At 47.2% G+C, this 16,202-nt stretch overlaps 1 protein-coding gene across 1 annotated transcript; it reads right to left on the bottom strand.

Moving 5' to 3' along the window:
* Window positions 1–253: 253 nt before the first annotated feature.
* Window positions 254–11,108, bottom strand: Prickle1 (prickle planar cell polarity protein 1). Its single transcript, XM_059247813.1, has 7 exons — window positions 10,927–11,108; window positions 9,229–9,342; window positions 8,389–8,526; window positions 7,654–7,857; window positions 4,691–4,877; window positions 2,780–3,646; window positions 254–1,223 (listed from the first exon to the last, which is right to left on the bottom strand). Exons 1-7 carry the CDS (start codon window positions 11,056–11,058, stop codon window positions 367–369), a joined length of 2,499 nt encoding a protein of 832 aa, XP_059103796.1. The 5' UTR covers window positions 11,059–11,108; the 3' UTR covers window positions 254–366.
* Window positions 11,109–16,202: the final 5,094 nt, after the last annotated feature.

The following is a 16,202-nucleotide window of genomic DNA, read 5'->3' as shown; positions in this document are numbered from 1 at the left end:
CTGAGCCAACCTGACTGGGTTAACAAGCACTATTGCTCACAAAGGTGGCCGTCTGTCTGCCTTCTAAAATGCACGCTCCGTCCAGTCACCTGGTGGCGGTGTCTGGAGTGTTCTCTTGGGGGACTGGGGACCAGAGCAGCTGTAATTGACCTGCCCCAGGCACAGGACAGAGTGTTAATCCGGGACCCACCCAGGAAGGACAACTGGAGGGAGCCACCCCTTTCCTGTAAACAGCAGAGGGTTCTCATTTACATAGGCCTAGAAAGCACTTTACAATAGTTTAGCAACTTTCCTATGGTGAAGAAAAAGGTCAAAGTCCGGGTTAAATGGCTAAGTTTGAAACAGATAATCCCCACGTCTACTTGGTTAAGAGATAATACAGTTTTTGCCCTTGTGTCCTTTTTTCTTCTTGGATTTGGTTGTCCTCTGACTAAACTGGGGGGTGGGCAGTGCAGAAGTTGGACTAGAAAGGTCATCCGTATAGTAGGTGAATCTCTGCGGCCGTGGCTGAGGGATGGGCTGTCCAAGAAAATACCCTTCTTCTTCCGAGTCGGAGGAGGACGTGGAAGACGAACACCAGGAGTCATCATCGTCCCCATAGAGCCCCAGGAACCTGTTCATTCCTGGGTTCTGCAGGGCGTAATCGGATGTGGCATGGGCATACTGGCCATAGAGATCGGCATTCTGCATGTATGCTTGGAGCTCCCGGGCGCCTTTATTCTGTATGAATTTCTCATAGTTATCAGGGGTGTACAGCCGAAGTCTGTCCTTGGGAGAGTACTTCCTTTCTGTGACCAGGTTCAGGGCGTTGTCAGACCGGGACTTTCTGCTCCTCCGATGGCGGTGGTGGTGAGGCCTGGATCCCCTCTCTTCAAAGTGATACACTCGTCTCCGAGTCCTCTCACTCATTGGAGGCTGCCGGATTTCGATGTCATAGCTTCCGTTGTCAATGACGTCATCTGAAAACTTGACCTGCTGTGGTCTGGACTGAGACTTGGATCTTCTGAGCACTGGCAGATGTACTGGCTTTTCCTCAGGCATGATTTTTTCTGGACATAACTCTGAATTCAGACTTTTTAAGGACTCTGCACTCCTGTGCAGCATAGAAGAATTCAGAGTTCCCATGTTGCTCATTTTCTCACAATCATCTGCCTCCATCTCCTCAAAGTTTTGGAGGGAGTATAATGATGGTCTTGGCTTGCTTTCTCCATCCACTGATGCCCCTGCAATAGAACCCAAAACATGACATGACTCTCACAAGTCCTAACATCCTCACACCTGCTAAATGTGGTACGGAAAGGCATCTCCAAGAAAATTTCCTATTCAGTCATCTGATTCAAACACTAGGGGAAGCCAATGTGTACCGTTTACCCGCTGAGAAGTATGATCTTTGTTAACCCTGCCAGGGAACCGAAAGACTGTTCTAACACAGTGCATGCGCATGAGCGGCACAAAGTAACCCCTAGTCACAGACAGAAGCTCCGACAGCCACGTGTTCTCATGGGAATGTCAGTCAGATCCTTCAGGGGTTGCTAAGAGCAAAGGTTTGCCAGCCCCAGGCCTGCGCCCTACCAGTCAGTCATTCTACTTCCGGACTGCTCTTACTTCTAAACCGAGATCGGTGATCTCTGTTACAGTATGATTTACTCAGGTTTCTATGGATCTCGGACAGGGAAAGACTGGTATGGGCCCCTACTAGGCTCCTGTAAGACTCGAACTCAGAGCTTGGTTTTCAGCACCATCATTCCCAAGGACTATCGGCCTCTAGCGTTTTTACTTCTTAGTTTTCAGCACCGGGGGTTGAACCAAGGGCCTTGCCCACACCAACTGCCGCCTGTACTTCTGAGCTTCACCTCCAGGCCCTGCCTTCCACACTTCAAGTTCCACCCAGTGGTGGCCAGTATGGGTGACAAGTTAACCCAGTCCAGCGCCTGGCAGACAGTCTGGCCACCATGCTTCCTCAGCTCTCCCTTACAAAAGGACTCATGGCTGACGGGCCAGGAGCCAGGAGGGACCAGTGTCCCATCCTTCTGCACAAACCGCTTGGCAGCACACAGCACTCGGCCCTTTCCTGGCTCTATTACAGCGATATAATGGACTGGCTGTTGCTAGTTTGGGAGCTAGGTGCAGAAGCACAGTGTTGCTGTGTCCTGAGCAAACATCCACATGAAATTCGTGTAACAGGCTGGCTTTTTATACCAGTCTTACCTTCAAAACCTGGGTAACATCAGCCACTTGGCTGTCTAAGAATTTGTTTCCTCCTATTTAAAATTAATAGTATCTACTTTATACAGCTCAGGGTCATTTTAACATAAGGCGGGGGTAAAAAGAATTTGCCTTGGAAACACCAAAGTACAATTTTATAATGAGAAGAAAAAAAACCCACTTAATTTTTTTTTTTTTTTTTTTGAGCTGTCTCTTGCCACAGGGCGATCCAGGGATTTTTTTTTTTTTTAAAACGGTTATAAATTTATAACATGCTCAGGCTAACTTTAGTATCTTAAAATTCATATAGTATAATCTCAATACAGAATCTCTAACCCATAACCCAGACACAGATGTTCTTATCCAAATCAGTTTTCTCCTGTCACAGAAGGTTATGTTCAGAATGTTATACATACATAATCACCTCACAGACACACCTGTTGTCCTATCCTGGGACATTTCAATGAAACATCTTTGTTAGTCCAGTTTTAAATGACCCGCCCCCTACGACTTGTTAATCAATCTTTCAAGCCCTTGCTTTTTTCAAACACCCCACAATCCCTGGATGACCTACCTGTGATATTGGACAGTGCCAAAGAATCCATAGAATCCCGGACACTTTGTTCTGGTTTCAAATCAGACAGACACTCCAGGGAGTCTTCATACCACTGGGTTTGGTCATGGTTATACCCTGCAGCACCATGGTCCAGATCCAGCTCTTGCAGCCTTCGGCTGCTGGCAGGGCCCGGATGGCTGCCGTAGGCAGAGTCTCCTAGCCCATCTTGGGACTGCGCCCAATACATATCGGACTGATACTTCTTACTGACGAGGCCCTGGTGATTCGGCTTTACCTCAGGCTTGTTTTTAACCACGTTGTCGGGTAGCCAGTGCTCACTGGCTCTAATGTCCACCTCACTGGGCTGCTGCTGGAAGAGGCTTTTATCACCGAACTTGAGGAGGAGCTGTGTCATGTAATCTTCATGTTCAGCCCATTCTTCAGGGTCTTCGGAGGCCTCCTGATCTACTACTCGGCCTTTCCAGAACTCCTCGTTAGCAAAGCCTGCTCCCTGCCTGGAGAGACTCAAGTCGTCCAGCTTCCGCGACAGGGTGTCATCAGCATTGCCGTTAAGACCAGGAAACTTGTAGTTCAGAGCAGGAGACAAGAGGAGAGATTGTCTGCACTGGTCTGCGGAGCGACTGCTTCTGCCCATGCGCACACTTCTCCTGGAGTCTCTGGATCGGGCCGACTGGAATGCAGAGTCGGAAGAATCGGAGGCGTGGATGTCTTCGCCAAGGCTGCAGGTCTTGGAGCAATAAATCTGACCTTGCTTTGGAAGGAAGGGGCATCCCAGCAAGGAGGCCTTACACTGAGCGCAGGAAAAGCAGGCCTCTGTGGCATGCCAGTGTTGCCCGTCATAGGTCATCTGTGCATGGTCCACACCTGTTTTAAAAGAGATAGGAAGACCCTTGGGTGCTGCGGAAAGGTGTGGTGGACCAGAGGGAACTTGTGGGTGACGGGAATATATTCTGGGCTTTGTTTGAAGGAAATGGCTCACTCTGTGGTCCAGGCCAGCTGTGAAGCTGGGGTGGCTCTGAGCACTGGGACTGCGGTGCACCACACATCTGGTTGGGTGTTGTCCTGACTTTGGTGGTGGTGGGTTACATATGCCGTCAACCTTCCCTATTTGCAGGTAATGTATTTTTCAACTTATGTGTTCACAAGATTGATTATTTGTAATCCCCACACTGATGGCCATAACGTGGCCACTGACAGACATGCAGGTCGATGAAGACTTAAATTGACCAACACTTGTCCCTCACCGAGGCCGTACAAAGGGACCCTTTGGTTTCACCTCCCATACTAGAGTCAAGCATCCTGTACTTGAAGTGTTCAGTGCCATGACTTTTGCATTCCTGTGCTTTTTTTTTTTTTTTTTTTTTGCTGTTGAAGATGCTTGGGGCATATGACTAGACCACTGTCTAGTGCTTCTACACACACACGGCAGATACAAGTATTACACACACTCTAACCGTGAGCCACAAGCTGCTGGCCGAGAGCTCACTGCGGCCAGCATATTTTCAATGGAAGGCTTTAACCGCAAACACACATGAAACAGATGTGTTAAGGGACTGGTTTAAAAAAAAAATGGTGTGACCAGGGCTTGTCTAGTATAGACAAGGCCCTGGGTTTGACCCCTTCTCCCCAACCCCACTGGAAAAAGGAAAATCCCCAGAGGCTCATGGGAACTTTAACTGTGAACGTCCCCAGACTCACAGCTCGGTGTTGGCTGATTCTGCGTTCACTGCTGTGACTAATCAGAATGCAGTATTCATCTGACAATCACTGACGTGCCATGCGCTCCACTACATGTAAATTATACCTTAATTTTCACAAACGTTAACAAAGAGACACGACTGTGGGTAATCATAGCAGGCTGGGGCTGTGTGGCAGGGCAGACAGGAGGTGGGTGACAGCGACATTTACCGATATGCTCCCCACAGGTCTCACAGTACTCCGCGTAGAGAGACTCAAAGCAGCCACAGCAGAAGGGGCGGCCGTCCTTCATGATGTACCTCTGGCCCCCCAGGACCGTCTCACACTCCAGGCAGCAGAAGTGTTTCATGTGCCAGTGGCGACCCTCAGCTTCTGTACACTCATCAGCAAAAATTATCTTTAAAAAGAAACATAAAACCGCAGGATGGAAAGGTCAGCATGCAAAAGAAAAAAATATCTCAAAGGCGAGCCTCCACTCTGCGCAGCTGATACTGGTTCTCAACCCTGAGCTCAAACACCCTGGTGCAGATGCCATCTTAGGGGTTCATTCTGTGGTGACATTCTTGTCGGAGGTGTCCTTTGTGGCAGCTCAAACCCTCTAGGTCATCTGGTGAAAGGAGATGGTGAGGAGTGAGTGAGTGTGTGTGTGTGTGTGTGTGTGTCTCTATAAAATGGCCACATTCTAGCAGTGGAATAAGGCACATACCTCATGTCTGCCCAACTGCATGGCCCTGGCATCTTGGGGTACATGGTAAGCATGTATAGCTGCCTGGACAAGACCCAGGAGTGAGGAGAGGAGAAGAGTGTGCAGGCAGTGAGGCAGCTAGCTGCAGGAAATGGAAGAGAAAGCTCACAGCCGAGGAAATGGCATGCAGAGTAAGAAGAGGTAAAACGCGAAGGCTGACACACTGACAGGGTGCCCAGAGGCCACCAAGCCCAGCGTGGAAAAGCTCTTGCTCCTGGAACTTAGCAATGAGAGACCAGCTGAGTTGGTGGACAAAGCTGAGCGACAGGGTGCAGACTGTGAAGGGCCAATGTGAGTGCTTACAAGTCAGAACAGTGTCAACAGAAACAGAGCGTGTTCCTGGTCAAGGCGGAAGTCCAGGCCCAAGCTGTCCTTGACTGCTTGCTCCCAAAGCCTTAAATTGCAAGCTTCTGAATTTTTACAAAGAAAAGTGGAGAAAGGAAACAATGGCTTCAAGTTGAAGGGGGCCTTTGATGTGGAAGGTTAACTTGCTCTAGTATGTTCTTTAATTGCTCTAATTTTCTACAGCTAATTCTCTGTTAAATCCTTATCAGATCATCGATGGCTTCAAAAAGTAATCATTCTTTTCTACTTGTATGGTTTGTGCTGGTTGGAAGAGTGTATCGCTTTGTTTATTTGGTTTTGGGGAACAGGGTTTCTTTGTGTAGCCTTGTGTTCAGGCTGGTCTTGAACTCAGAGATCTGCCTGCCTCTGCCTCCTGAGTGTTGGGATCAAAGGCATGAGCCACCACACCCGGTGAGTGTATGGCTTTGTCACCATAGATGGTCTGACCCACTGACTTTGGTCATATTGTCCTTATACTCTTGGTGTTCATCATACATGTAAGAAAAAAAGAGTCAACTGTTACAAAACACGTATTGTTTTGTAATATGTGTGTCTCTGTATAGATAGCCACAGATAGACGTGGGCTTCATTCAGTATTTTCGTTTCATTGACAAAGATTTGTCTACAAGAATTTAAACTGGCGGTGTTGAAAAGGGAAATTAAAAGTTTGCTTAAACTTGAAAGAACATTTCTTCGTTGGAGGGGGAATTCACTGTCACACTTTTGTTCCCGAGGCCCATTTTGGTGGCACAACCTGGCAGAACACACACTAGCAGTCAAGTAACTTTCTGTCTGTGTGTGTTTTACCGGAAACAAGTGTCTGTGGAGTGAGCATAGAGCCACAGTGAGGCTGGGATTGTGTAAACAGTTCTGCAGGAAATGCCTCGTCTGACACGGCGGCCACCTGCACATTAAGGACTTTACAATCTCTATATTTCATTAAAGAAATACATATGTGGATGTATAAACTGAAAACTTTCTGTCCCAGACTGAAGAAGACACGAGCAGGAACCGTAACTGCAGGGAATCCCATGATGTCCTTTTCCTATATGACTGCCTAGAGTCCTAAAATAAACCCATTGATGGTTCCAAAAACAAAAAAAGCAAAAAAAGCAAAGGCAATCTGAATAAAGCCCACAGGGATAGGCCTGGCTCTTGCACAAATGGTAATTCTTGCCCTTGCTATACACAGCACGGTTAGGGACGACGCTAACACCAGGGAGCGGGGAGAAAGGTGGACAGGGGCTGTCTAGAGTATATTTCCAACTTCTTCGTAACTTAAAGTTACTTTAAAAACGTTTGGTGGGCTTTGTGCTGTGTATCTATTATCCCAACACTTGGAAAGTGGAGGCAGGAGAATAGGAATTCAAAGTTCACTTCAGCCACATAGTAAGTTTGAGGCCTGCCTAGCCTTACAAGACCATTGAAAAATACCAAAATCTTTATAAAAAATAATAATAATGGGGCTGGAGAGATGGCTCAGAGGTTATGAGCACTGGTTGCTCTTCCAGAGGTCCTGAGTGCAATTCCCAGCAATCACATGGTGACTCACAACCATCTATCATGAGATCTGATGCCCTCTTCTGGCATGCAGAACGTTGTATACATACATAATAAATAAATAAATTAATAATAATAATAATAATAATAATAATAATAATAATAATAATGTAAGAGAAAGAAATCCCTTTTACACGGTCGTCCACCCTATGCTATGCCCTCTACTAACTCAGTTCGTCTTTCTGACCTTTGCTAACTGTATACAATATGTCTACTACATTGAGTTCTTTCTTTCCTGTATTTGAAAAAAATAAAAAATAAAAAAGTCCATATTCTACATATTCTTCGGCAGCGTTTTTTCCCCCTACAGTTCATCAGAGACATCATCCATGGGCAAGCAAAAGCACCTGCTTGCCCTCTATTTATTAGCTACACGGAATTCCACTGTGAATGGGCAGCTTTATCTTAAAACACAGAACAAAAGCAGGAGACACATATTTTGCTTAGTTGTGAACAGTGGAATATTGGCTATCGGCTTATTTTTTCCATCATTAAGGGATGACCCTTTTTTTTTTTTTTTTACCTCATCACAGGCTGAGCATCGAGGTTTGAGCAGTTCTGCGTGGTGCCTGCCACAGTGAATTTTTCCATCCTGATAGAAATAGATGAGGTCGACCAGGAGCTCATTACACGTGAAGCACACAAAACAGGACGGATGCCAGCAGACTCCAGGGCCTGCTCGGGAGGCAAACACTGCAACCTCCCCGCCACTCATCTGCAATCCACACTGGAAACAAAGATTGGAAATTAAGAGGGTCCTCCCTTTCAGTGACTGGATTTTCAGCTTTTCCCGCTTGGGGATAAACTACAAGTTTTTTTTAGGATAGCTTTAATTTCTGTCTCCTCCTGCTGCTGGAGATGAAATGGCTATCCAACTTTAGATCACACCTTCCACAGCCACTCTTCCCAGCTCTGTCCAGTGTCACTGAGCCGATTCCCATTGTAGAGGCTTTCCTGCGGGGTGCGTTTTTCACTGGGAACCATTAGTAAAGGATAAAAATGTCTTCCTTCTATCAGCATGTTTTAAATACAAGGTCCCCGCCCTGCAAGGCACAGTGCCAATCAAACAGACTGACAACTCCTGTTGTCACACAGCAGTGCGGACAATAAGTGAGAACTGTTATGAAATTGGTTCTGTTTTCTTTTCTTCAGGCGTTTTTACAGGGTGTGCATCCACGCCAGCCATCAGCTCCCCTCTGGGTCAGCCCATCCACACCACTCCCACCCACCTTCTTCTGCTCACTCTAGAGAGGCCTACCTGCTCACACACGGCGTGCATCACCGCTCTGGACAAGAGTTTGATGGTTCCTCTTCCGAGAGCTTCCTTCTTCCTCTGTGCACTGAACACCTGCAGCTCCTTTTTCTCCTCTTCGCTTAGAGACTGGCAGTACCTCACCTTTGAGAGAGAGAGAACGGGAGTGGGTGATGGAGCCGTCCTTACCATCCTTCAGTCCCAGAGTTTCAAAAGGTAAAACAGTAAAACTCGCCGCCCCCGCCTCAAACCCTCACTTATGATATGGCGTGGCTGGGCACGGTGGCTCACAATTTCAATCCCAGCACACGCGAGGGGCCGAGACCTGTAGATCTCCAGGAGTTTGAAGCCAGCCTGGTCTACATATTGAGATCCGGACCCTGTCTCAAAAAATAAAGTGAAATGTCTCCAGAAAAGGGACACCCACTGTCTGTTTTCTAAATGTGAACTAATTGTAGTCCTTATCAGCAAGAAAGACGCCCGCCACCTTCCACAGAAGGTTGACACTGGGTAATTGGCACTTTCACTCCACATTCTACAGGCACTCAGGTCTTCAGTCCTCAACTACCCTGAAGTGCTCGCCCTGCACATGGAAGGAAAAGCCGATAATTGGTGGGTGGCTGAAAACACTGTCAAAAACAACTTGTGTGAAGTGTCCTGCTGTGATACTCTTTTTCTCTAGTCTCCTAAAAAGAAAAAAATAAAAAAAACAAAAAACGGAAAAGCCTATTCTTAAGGTAACGTTTTAAGAAAGGCCAAAGAGAGGCCTTGCCAGTGAAGAGCTGGCCCCTGGATGCTTACTATTTATTTTCTTTTTACTAATTGGCTTTCCTCCTGTTACGTTACCTCGTTATCATGTGGTGGCAATTGGTACAAAAGCTGTTTAATCCGGTGTTTCTCTCCAGGGCTGTTAACGTAAGGAACCTTTTCCTCTGGCAGGCAGGCGAAGTAGAGCTGGATCTGCGGGGGCAGCACAGGATGGATGCCATCAATACACAAAAGGAGGGTCTGAGAGGTGGCTGGTCTTCACCTTTCCCTCCTCACGGGGCCCTGCCCCCCTGCAGCTAATGAGGGGACCAGCTGAGCCAACTCAGCAGCGGTGTAAACCCTGCATCTGCTAGCATCAACTAGCATCCAGCTGCTAAATTGCTCCTCAGGAATGCAATTTGTAGTGACAATTAAGGGCATCATAAATTATGCGCTATCAAAGGCGCACATTGAAGGTTCCTGTTCCCCAGTCTTGCAAAGGTCAGCTGAGGGATCACGGGAGAGTTCCTGGGTGAATTCTGTAAAAATGACCAACCACACAGGCTTGTGTGATAAATATCCGAGATCCAGCCTCTCAACAGATAGACTCAATTTTCTCTCTAAATTCTATGGCCCTCTCTAGCATCTGCTCTACAGGCTTTCCATGGGTGTTATCTGTAGGATCCAGCTTCAGTGTCCCCCAGGAAGCAGGAGAAGGACCACGCTGAGCTGACCTCAGCTCACTTTGAAAGGGGAACGTCATTTTCAGGTTTCTATTGTTTTTTAGGAACATCCCTTGATGAACACTGCAAAGGATGCCGCCATGTTGAGATGGAATCAAAAGGATTCAGAAAGTATCCGGGACCCTGGGACTCTCTGCTGGCAGCGCTTCTCCAAACACCATCTAAGATGTAAGGGATCCTCGCCAAAAGACAGTCTGGCAAAATCCCTCTTCCCTAACTGCTGCACCAGCATACCTCTGCTTGTCATTACCTTGCTGTTACCAGCCACTTAGGCACTGGGTCTTGAATGTGTAAGGATACCTTCCTTATCTCAAAGGGGTTCCCTCCCACCTTCTGAGAAAGGTAACTTGACAACCAGATGCCAGGCTGGTATCTTCCATTTTGAAGGATAACTTTGCCTGTGTAAGACCTAGCAACAGTTTTTAATAACATTATCCTAAGGATACTGGGAAATAAAAATAGGCACACAGACTGTTCCCATCATGCCTAAAACAGCAATATAAAGGCAGTGCCACACTGATGCTTTTCTGATCTCCACTGCACTTATCAACACTGCATCCTCTTCATAGAGGAGCACTGGGGAGGACTAGCCAGGAGGTGCGCCTTTTATCCTCTTGTTCTTACTGGAGTTCTGAAACACATCAGAGCTGGGCACAGTGGCACACACTTCTAATTTCAGCACTTGGGAGGCAGAGGAAGGCAGATCTCTGTGAGTTCTGTGAGTCAGAGGCAAGCCAGGACTACACAGTGAGATCCCATTTCAAAAGACACACCCCGCCCCTGCTCCCTCCCCATCAAAGAAAAAGAAATCCAAATCAGGTAAGTCCCTCTTCCTTCCTGAAGCATGACTCTCTCTCGAGAGCACTAAAAAGCACAACCTCGGTACCGTGCATTTCATTAATTATGGTAGGAGCAGAGGGGCACTGTGGGGCGATGGGATCCATCTGACTAAGAAACCAAAGCGGACCAGAGAAAGCAAATCCAGCCAAGGAAGAGCGAGGTTCCACTCGGAAGTCCTGGAAAGCAAAATCAAAGCTGACAGCTGGGTTCCTACCTGCTCAGGCCTGAGGCCTGGGGGGACCCAGGCATACTCTTCCAGCGCACAGCCAGAATCATCGTCCGACGTGGAACTTCTCTGGCACCCAAAGGCCAGTTTGCTCATTTTGGGCTCCATCTCCAAAGGCATAATAATGAGGTTTAGAACCTGGCTTGTCGGTCACAGGACATCCAACAATGGCTGCTGTGGGTAAGATAGGAGAAACGAATGTAAAAACCCTCCTCTTCCAAGAGCTTGTAGTTAATAGCTGTTTACATGTTGATGGGCCCAGAGAAAGGGATCAAATGCCTGGAGTCACTTGCAAGCCCCAGTGCCACTCAAACAATTAGGAAGTGATCCCTCTTAACCGGCTCAGAACCAAAGAAAAAAGGCCACCAAGCTAGTTCTCAGTTGCCTTTGAAAGATGCTTCTTGCTCATGATTTATTTGGCAAGTACTCAAGAAAACCGCTCTGCTGACTAATTTACCTACAAGTGAAATCCTGTGAGGGCTTAAGCGTTTAGAAAGACATGTTGGGAACTGGGCTGTCTGCCTCGCCCACCATCAGCAACCCAGAAAGATGGCTGCAGAGACGCTGCTGTTGGGTCCCCCATTGTTCCTAAGCAAGTTTTCCACTCCAGGCAGGACTGACTGCAGAGAGTGGATCCCCTGGGCCAAACCACACATTGCAAATTTCTAATCCCTGGCACCAAACCTGATTTACCCACAGATCAGGACGAGCTTGGATCAAGCAGCCATTCAGTAAGGGGATACAGAACACAGCACCATGTCACAGTGAAGTCCAGCCTGGAGACTTGATGTTTAATCACATTATCAATCAACGTTTACTGAAACATTAGGCAATGCTTATTGAGTGTGAAATGGAACCAGCCCACAGTTGGTCAGAGTGAGGTGTTAAATCTCGCAGTAGAAAGCCACCCTCAGAAAAAGGACAATAAAGGAGTAAGGTAGTGACCCGCGACTCTGAGAAGTCAGCTTTGTTAGCACTGTGTAGTGTCTCTGTCTTCTAGTTCTTAAAAATCATCCCTCACACAAGACACTAAGAAAACAAGAGCCTTCAGAACTCCAATTTGCTTTATAGATACTGATTCAGAAATCAAAATCTATAAAGAACACTGTGATTGGTCCAGTCCAGTCACTGTGGAGAAGGTGGGGCTCAAGGACAGCAAACAGCGTGCACAAGGACTAAAGCCAAAGTCAGATATCAGGAATTCTTCTGTCTTCGCAAATGTTCTCATTTGTTTACGCTTGAGGGAAAGGCTGAAATCCTCAACAATCCCAGCTCGGGGTGAAGTAATGTTTCAGCAATTCTCTCGATGCAACACTGAACACTTGAGGAGGCAGGGGTGGGGGTGGGGAGATTCACTTGTTAAAATATCTGCCCATCAGAATTTAGCTTTCCTTTTATAAAGCAAGGACACGTTAAACGTCAGACTCGGAAGAGCTCACAAAGTGCCTGTCTCCTGGCTGTGCTCATTCCTGAGGCAGAGATGGTGACCCAGCAGATAGTGACCAGAGATGGTGACCCAGCAGATAGTGACCAGAGATGGTGACCCAGCAGATAGTGACCAGAGATGGTGACCCAGCAGGCTTTCATCCACCCCAACACAAGGGAGGGGGCCTCATTTCCGCCAGCACCATCAGGAGGCTAGCACCTCCTAACCCAGCCATTTCACACAGGTGCAGACCACTGCGTCCTAGGCAAGGCTCTCCAAACAGAGCCCCCACCCCCACCCCTCAATAAAGGGGGATGGGTTAATGAAAGTCAGAAGCTGTCTTGGGTCTTTTCCTCTTCTGCCTTGGAAGACCCACCTCCATGTGTCAAAGGAAGAGGGTCTAGAGATTAGGACTCTAATTAGTAACTCACAGGCTCTCTCCAGGAGAACTGATATTTTCAATGCAATTTAACCTGAAGTTTGAAATAGGAGCGTTTGCCTGTCTGCCAAACCTGGCTGGGAGCAGGCTGAGGTGGGAATAGCAGAAAATATTCAAAAGAACCTAAAAATTAAATGCTACTCTATCTTAGAAGGAGAAATAAAACAAAAGAAACTATCAGTGATGACAAACCATTTTTTTTCCTAGACTTGCTCAACAATGCAGAATGCTAAAGATCTGACTCCCCTTTGATAGCTGTACTCTCTGAAAATGTGGGGTGCATCACCACCCTGATGGAGGTGAATCTGTGTAATGTCACCATCCCCACTGGTTACTTGGATGAACTGGCCACTTCTTAAACTTCCAACTCTCACAGGGGCATTCCAGCCTTTCAACAAACTTCCCTGAAGACTTTCTTTCTGACAACGTGAAGAGTTCACCTATCATAGGAAAACAAGAGTCGTTCGATTTCATCTGAAGGGTGGCTTCGGGTCTGACCAGTAGGGTGGGTGGCCAGTTTACCTGCTACCGTTAGGTAGGGTGGGTGGCCAGTTTACCTGCTACCGTTAGCATTCTAATACGTAAGTATTGTCTGAAGCAGTGTGAACTGGGGGGTGTCTCACTCAACACCTACTGAGCCTCAGAACCAGTTTGTCCAGGGGCATGAAGTTAAGGAGCCTTAGGGGTGGACTCAGCTGGGTGAGAAACAAGCTGGATGTTGGTACAGTTGGTATACTTTTTTTTTTAGGGGTTATCATGGGAGTATCCCACACAACCTAAGCCATAGAAAGTGTTAACAGTTCCACGCCCCTCTTTCTGGAAGACTAGCTAGCTACTTGCACCATTTAGAAAGAACCACGCACACAGCCTGTAAATGTCGGGGCTTCTCAATCATCATGTAACTGTCAAGAGAACATCTGACCCAGGAGGGAAGAGTCATACGCTGGGAGGATGAGCTGGTGTTTAGTGTTGGGGAAACTGAGTTCTGAAGTTCTGGGGCCTTTCAGGACTCTCCAAACATCCCGAGGCCTGGCTCTTTAAAAACAGCAACTGTGGAACCAGAGAGATGATTCAGTGGTTAAGGGCACTTGCTCTTTTTTCTAGAAGAGAGCCTGAGTTTGGTCCCCACAACCGCCTGGGGTCACTTCAGCACACACCAAACTGCTTTCCTTCTAAAGATGGTTTAAGGCTACAAAAGACTTGGCAACCAGGAAAGAAGTCTCCGAACACACAGAATCAAAGTTACTACTGTGGTGTACTACAGGAGGACGTTACTTTCACTGTGAATGAAACAACTTTCTCGAAGCTGACAGGTGACATTTGAAATACGAACATGTTAATGACAAAGGAAGGCAGGGTGCCGTCCTGGGACACCACTTCTATTTCAGAGCTCAGGAGGGTCACCGCTTCCAGCAGCCTCGGAGGCAGCTTCTACCAGTTCCCACACTGATCCTGGGCATGACCCCTGTCACGAGCTCACACAGGGCATATGTGCCATCTACGGAACAGACTGAGCAACAACTCAGCTGCTAGTATATGAAGGGCACCTGTCCCCAAGTCACGGTCTGACCTCATTCACTCAGTGACACAATGGAGGGGTCTTCTCTTTCTCGATTTGTCCATTCCATTCACTGGTTCTTATGATTAAAGGTCACTGCTGATGGGTTTGGGGGAGGGGCACATCAAAAAGGAAGCCACTGGGGCTGGAGAGATGACTCAGTGGTGAGGAGCACACGTTACCCTTCCAAAGGACCCATGTTCAATTCCCAGCACCCACACGGTGGCTCACAACAGTCTTGTAACTCCGGTCCCAGAGAATCTGATGGTTTCTTCTGGCTTCCTCGGGAACCAGGCCCAGACATGGCGTATAGACATACATGCAGGCGAAACACCTATACACTTAACATTTTAAAAACAAAATTAGGGGGCTGGAGAGATGGCTCAGCAGTTAAGAGCACTGGCTGCTCTTCCAGAGATCCTGAGTTCAATTCCCAGCAACCACATGATGGCTCACAACCATCTGTAATGAGATCTGGTGCCCTCTTCTGGCATGCAGGCAGAACACCGTATACATAATAAATAAATAAATCTTTAAAAACAAAATTAAAAAGGAGTCAGGTGGCATTCCATTAGGAGCCAGGATTTTAAGTAAATGTCGCCATGTGACAGGAACGGTTCCCAATTCTGTTATACATGTCCTTCGTTTCTTGTGGCAGCCTGGGTGTAAATTACAGGACTGAGTCTGTGGCTGGTGGCTTGTTTTCAGTTGAGCACAGTGGAAAGTGCACAAGCTTCAGAATTCCAGAAACGGGAGATAGAATCCAGCTGGGTGACCTAGAAACCCACTGTTCACCCAGACTGTGTGTAGACGGGGTCATCCCAGCACAAGGAGCTGGAGTCCCGAGTTCAGGCTTTGGTCTTTGATGTTCCGGTTCCTGTCAAACTTTCTGCAGGTGTGTGTGTCCTCCCTGCTGTCAGGGGGCTTTGTTTGTTTTTTTGTTTTTGTTTTTTTTTCTTTTTTGGTTTTTTGAGACAGGGTTTCTCTGTGTAGTTTTGCGCCTTTCCTGGAACTCGATCTGTAGACCAGGCTGGCCTCGAACTCACAGAGATCCGCCTGGCTCTGCCTCCCGAGTGCTGGGATTAAAGGCGTGCACCACCACCGCCCGGCTGTTTTTTCTTTGTTGCTGTTTTCAAGACAGGGTCTCACTGTGTAGGCCTGGCTGTCCTGGAACTCACTCTGTACACCAGACTGACCTCGAACTCACAGACATCCACCTGCCTCTGGCTCCCGAGTGCTGGGATTAAAGGGATCTGCCACATTGCCTGGCTCACTGCTGTCAGGTTTTGATTACCACCAAGGTTGTTTGTTACTAAGTAGCCTTACCCTTTTCCCACAACCAGTAACTTTAAAATCTTTAAAACCGGTTGCTTTCAATATTGTGTAAATTGGGCAAAGTTTGAAAGTACAAATTCAGCCAGGGATACACAGAGAAACCCTGTCTTGAAACAACAACAACAACAAAGTGAAAATTGTGTGTTACAGTGAGGGCCTGCATTCCTCTATCAGCACAGGAGTTGCTGGTGGTATTCGGGATGTGAAGATGTCAGTTAACTCAGCCAGAGAGCAGCTTTATTTTCCTTTTCTTTTTTTTCCTGCACTAGTTGGTCGTTAGCCATCACTTTATTTTCTATTCTATAGTGTTCCGACTGACCTTGAGATGTAAAAATCAGCCTTTGCCTCTACTTCTCGAAGTCAGTGGTTCTCAACCTTCCTAACGCTGTGACCTCATGATGTGGCGACCCCACCCCACCCTCACCATAAAATTATTTTGTTACTACATCACAACTGTCATTTTGCTATGTTATGAACCGGAATGTAAATATCTGATATGCAAACCC

This window comes from Peromyscus eremicus, chromosome 20, assembly GCF_949786415.1.
Source record: "Peromyscus eremicus chromosome 20, PerEre_H2_v1, whole genome shotgun sequence".
NCBI classification, from domain to species: domain Eukaryota; kingdom Metazoa; phylum Chordata; class Mammalia; order Rodentia; family Cricetidae; genus Peromyscus; species Peromyscus eremicus.
The sequence above is the reverse complement of the archived record's forward strand: the minus strand, read 5'-3'. Positions and strand labels throughout refer to the sequence as shown.

Bases quoted from the DNA above. Each gene is read 5' to 3' on its own strand.
- Prickle1 (XM_059247813.1), bottom strand. From the start codon at position 11,058: ATGCCTTTGGAGATGGAGCCCAAAATGAGCAAACTGGCCTTTGGGTGC. The intron at 7,858-8,388 runs GTAGGCCTCTCT...CTTTGTTTCCAG, and splicing joins TGCACGCCGTGTGTGAGCAG to TGTGGATTGCAGATGAGTGG. The intron at 3,647-4,690 runs GTAAATGTCGCT...CTTTTAAAACAG, and splicing joins GACCTGTGGGGAGCATATCG to GTGTGGACCATGCACAGATG.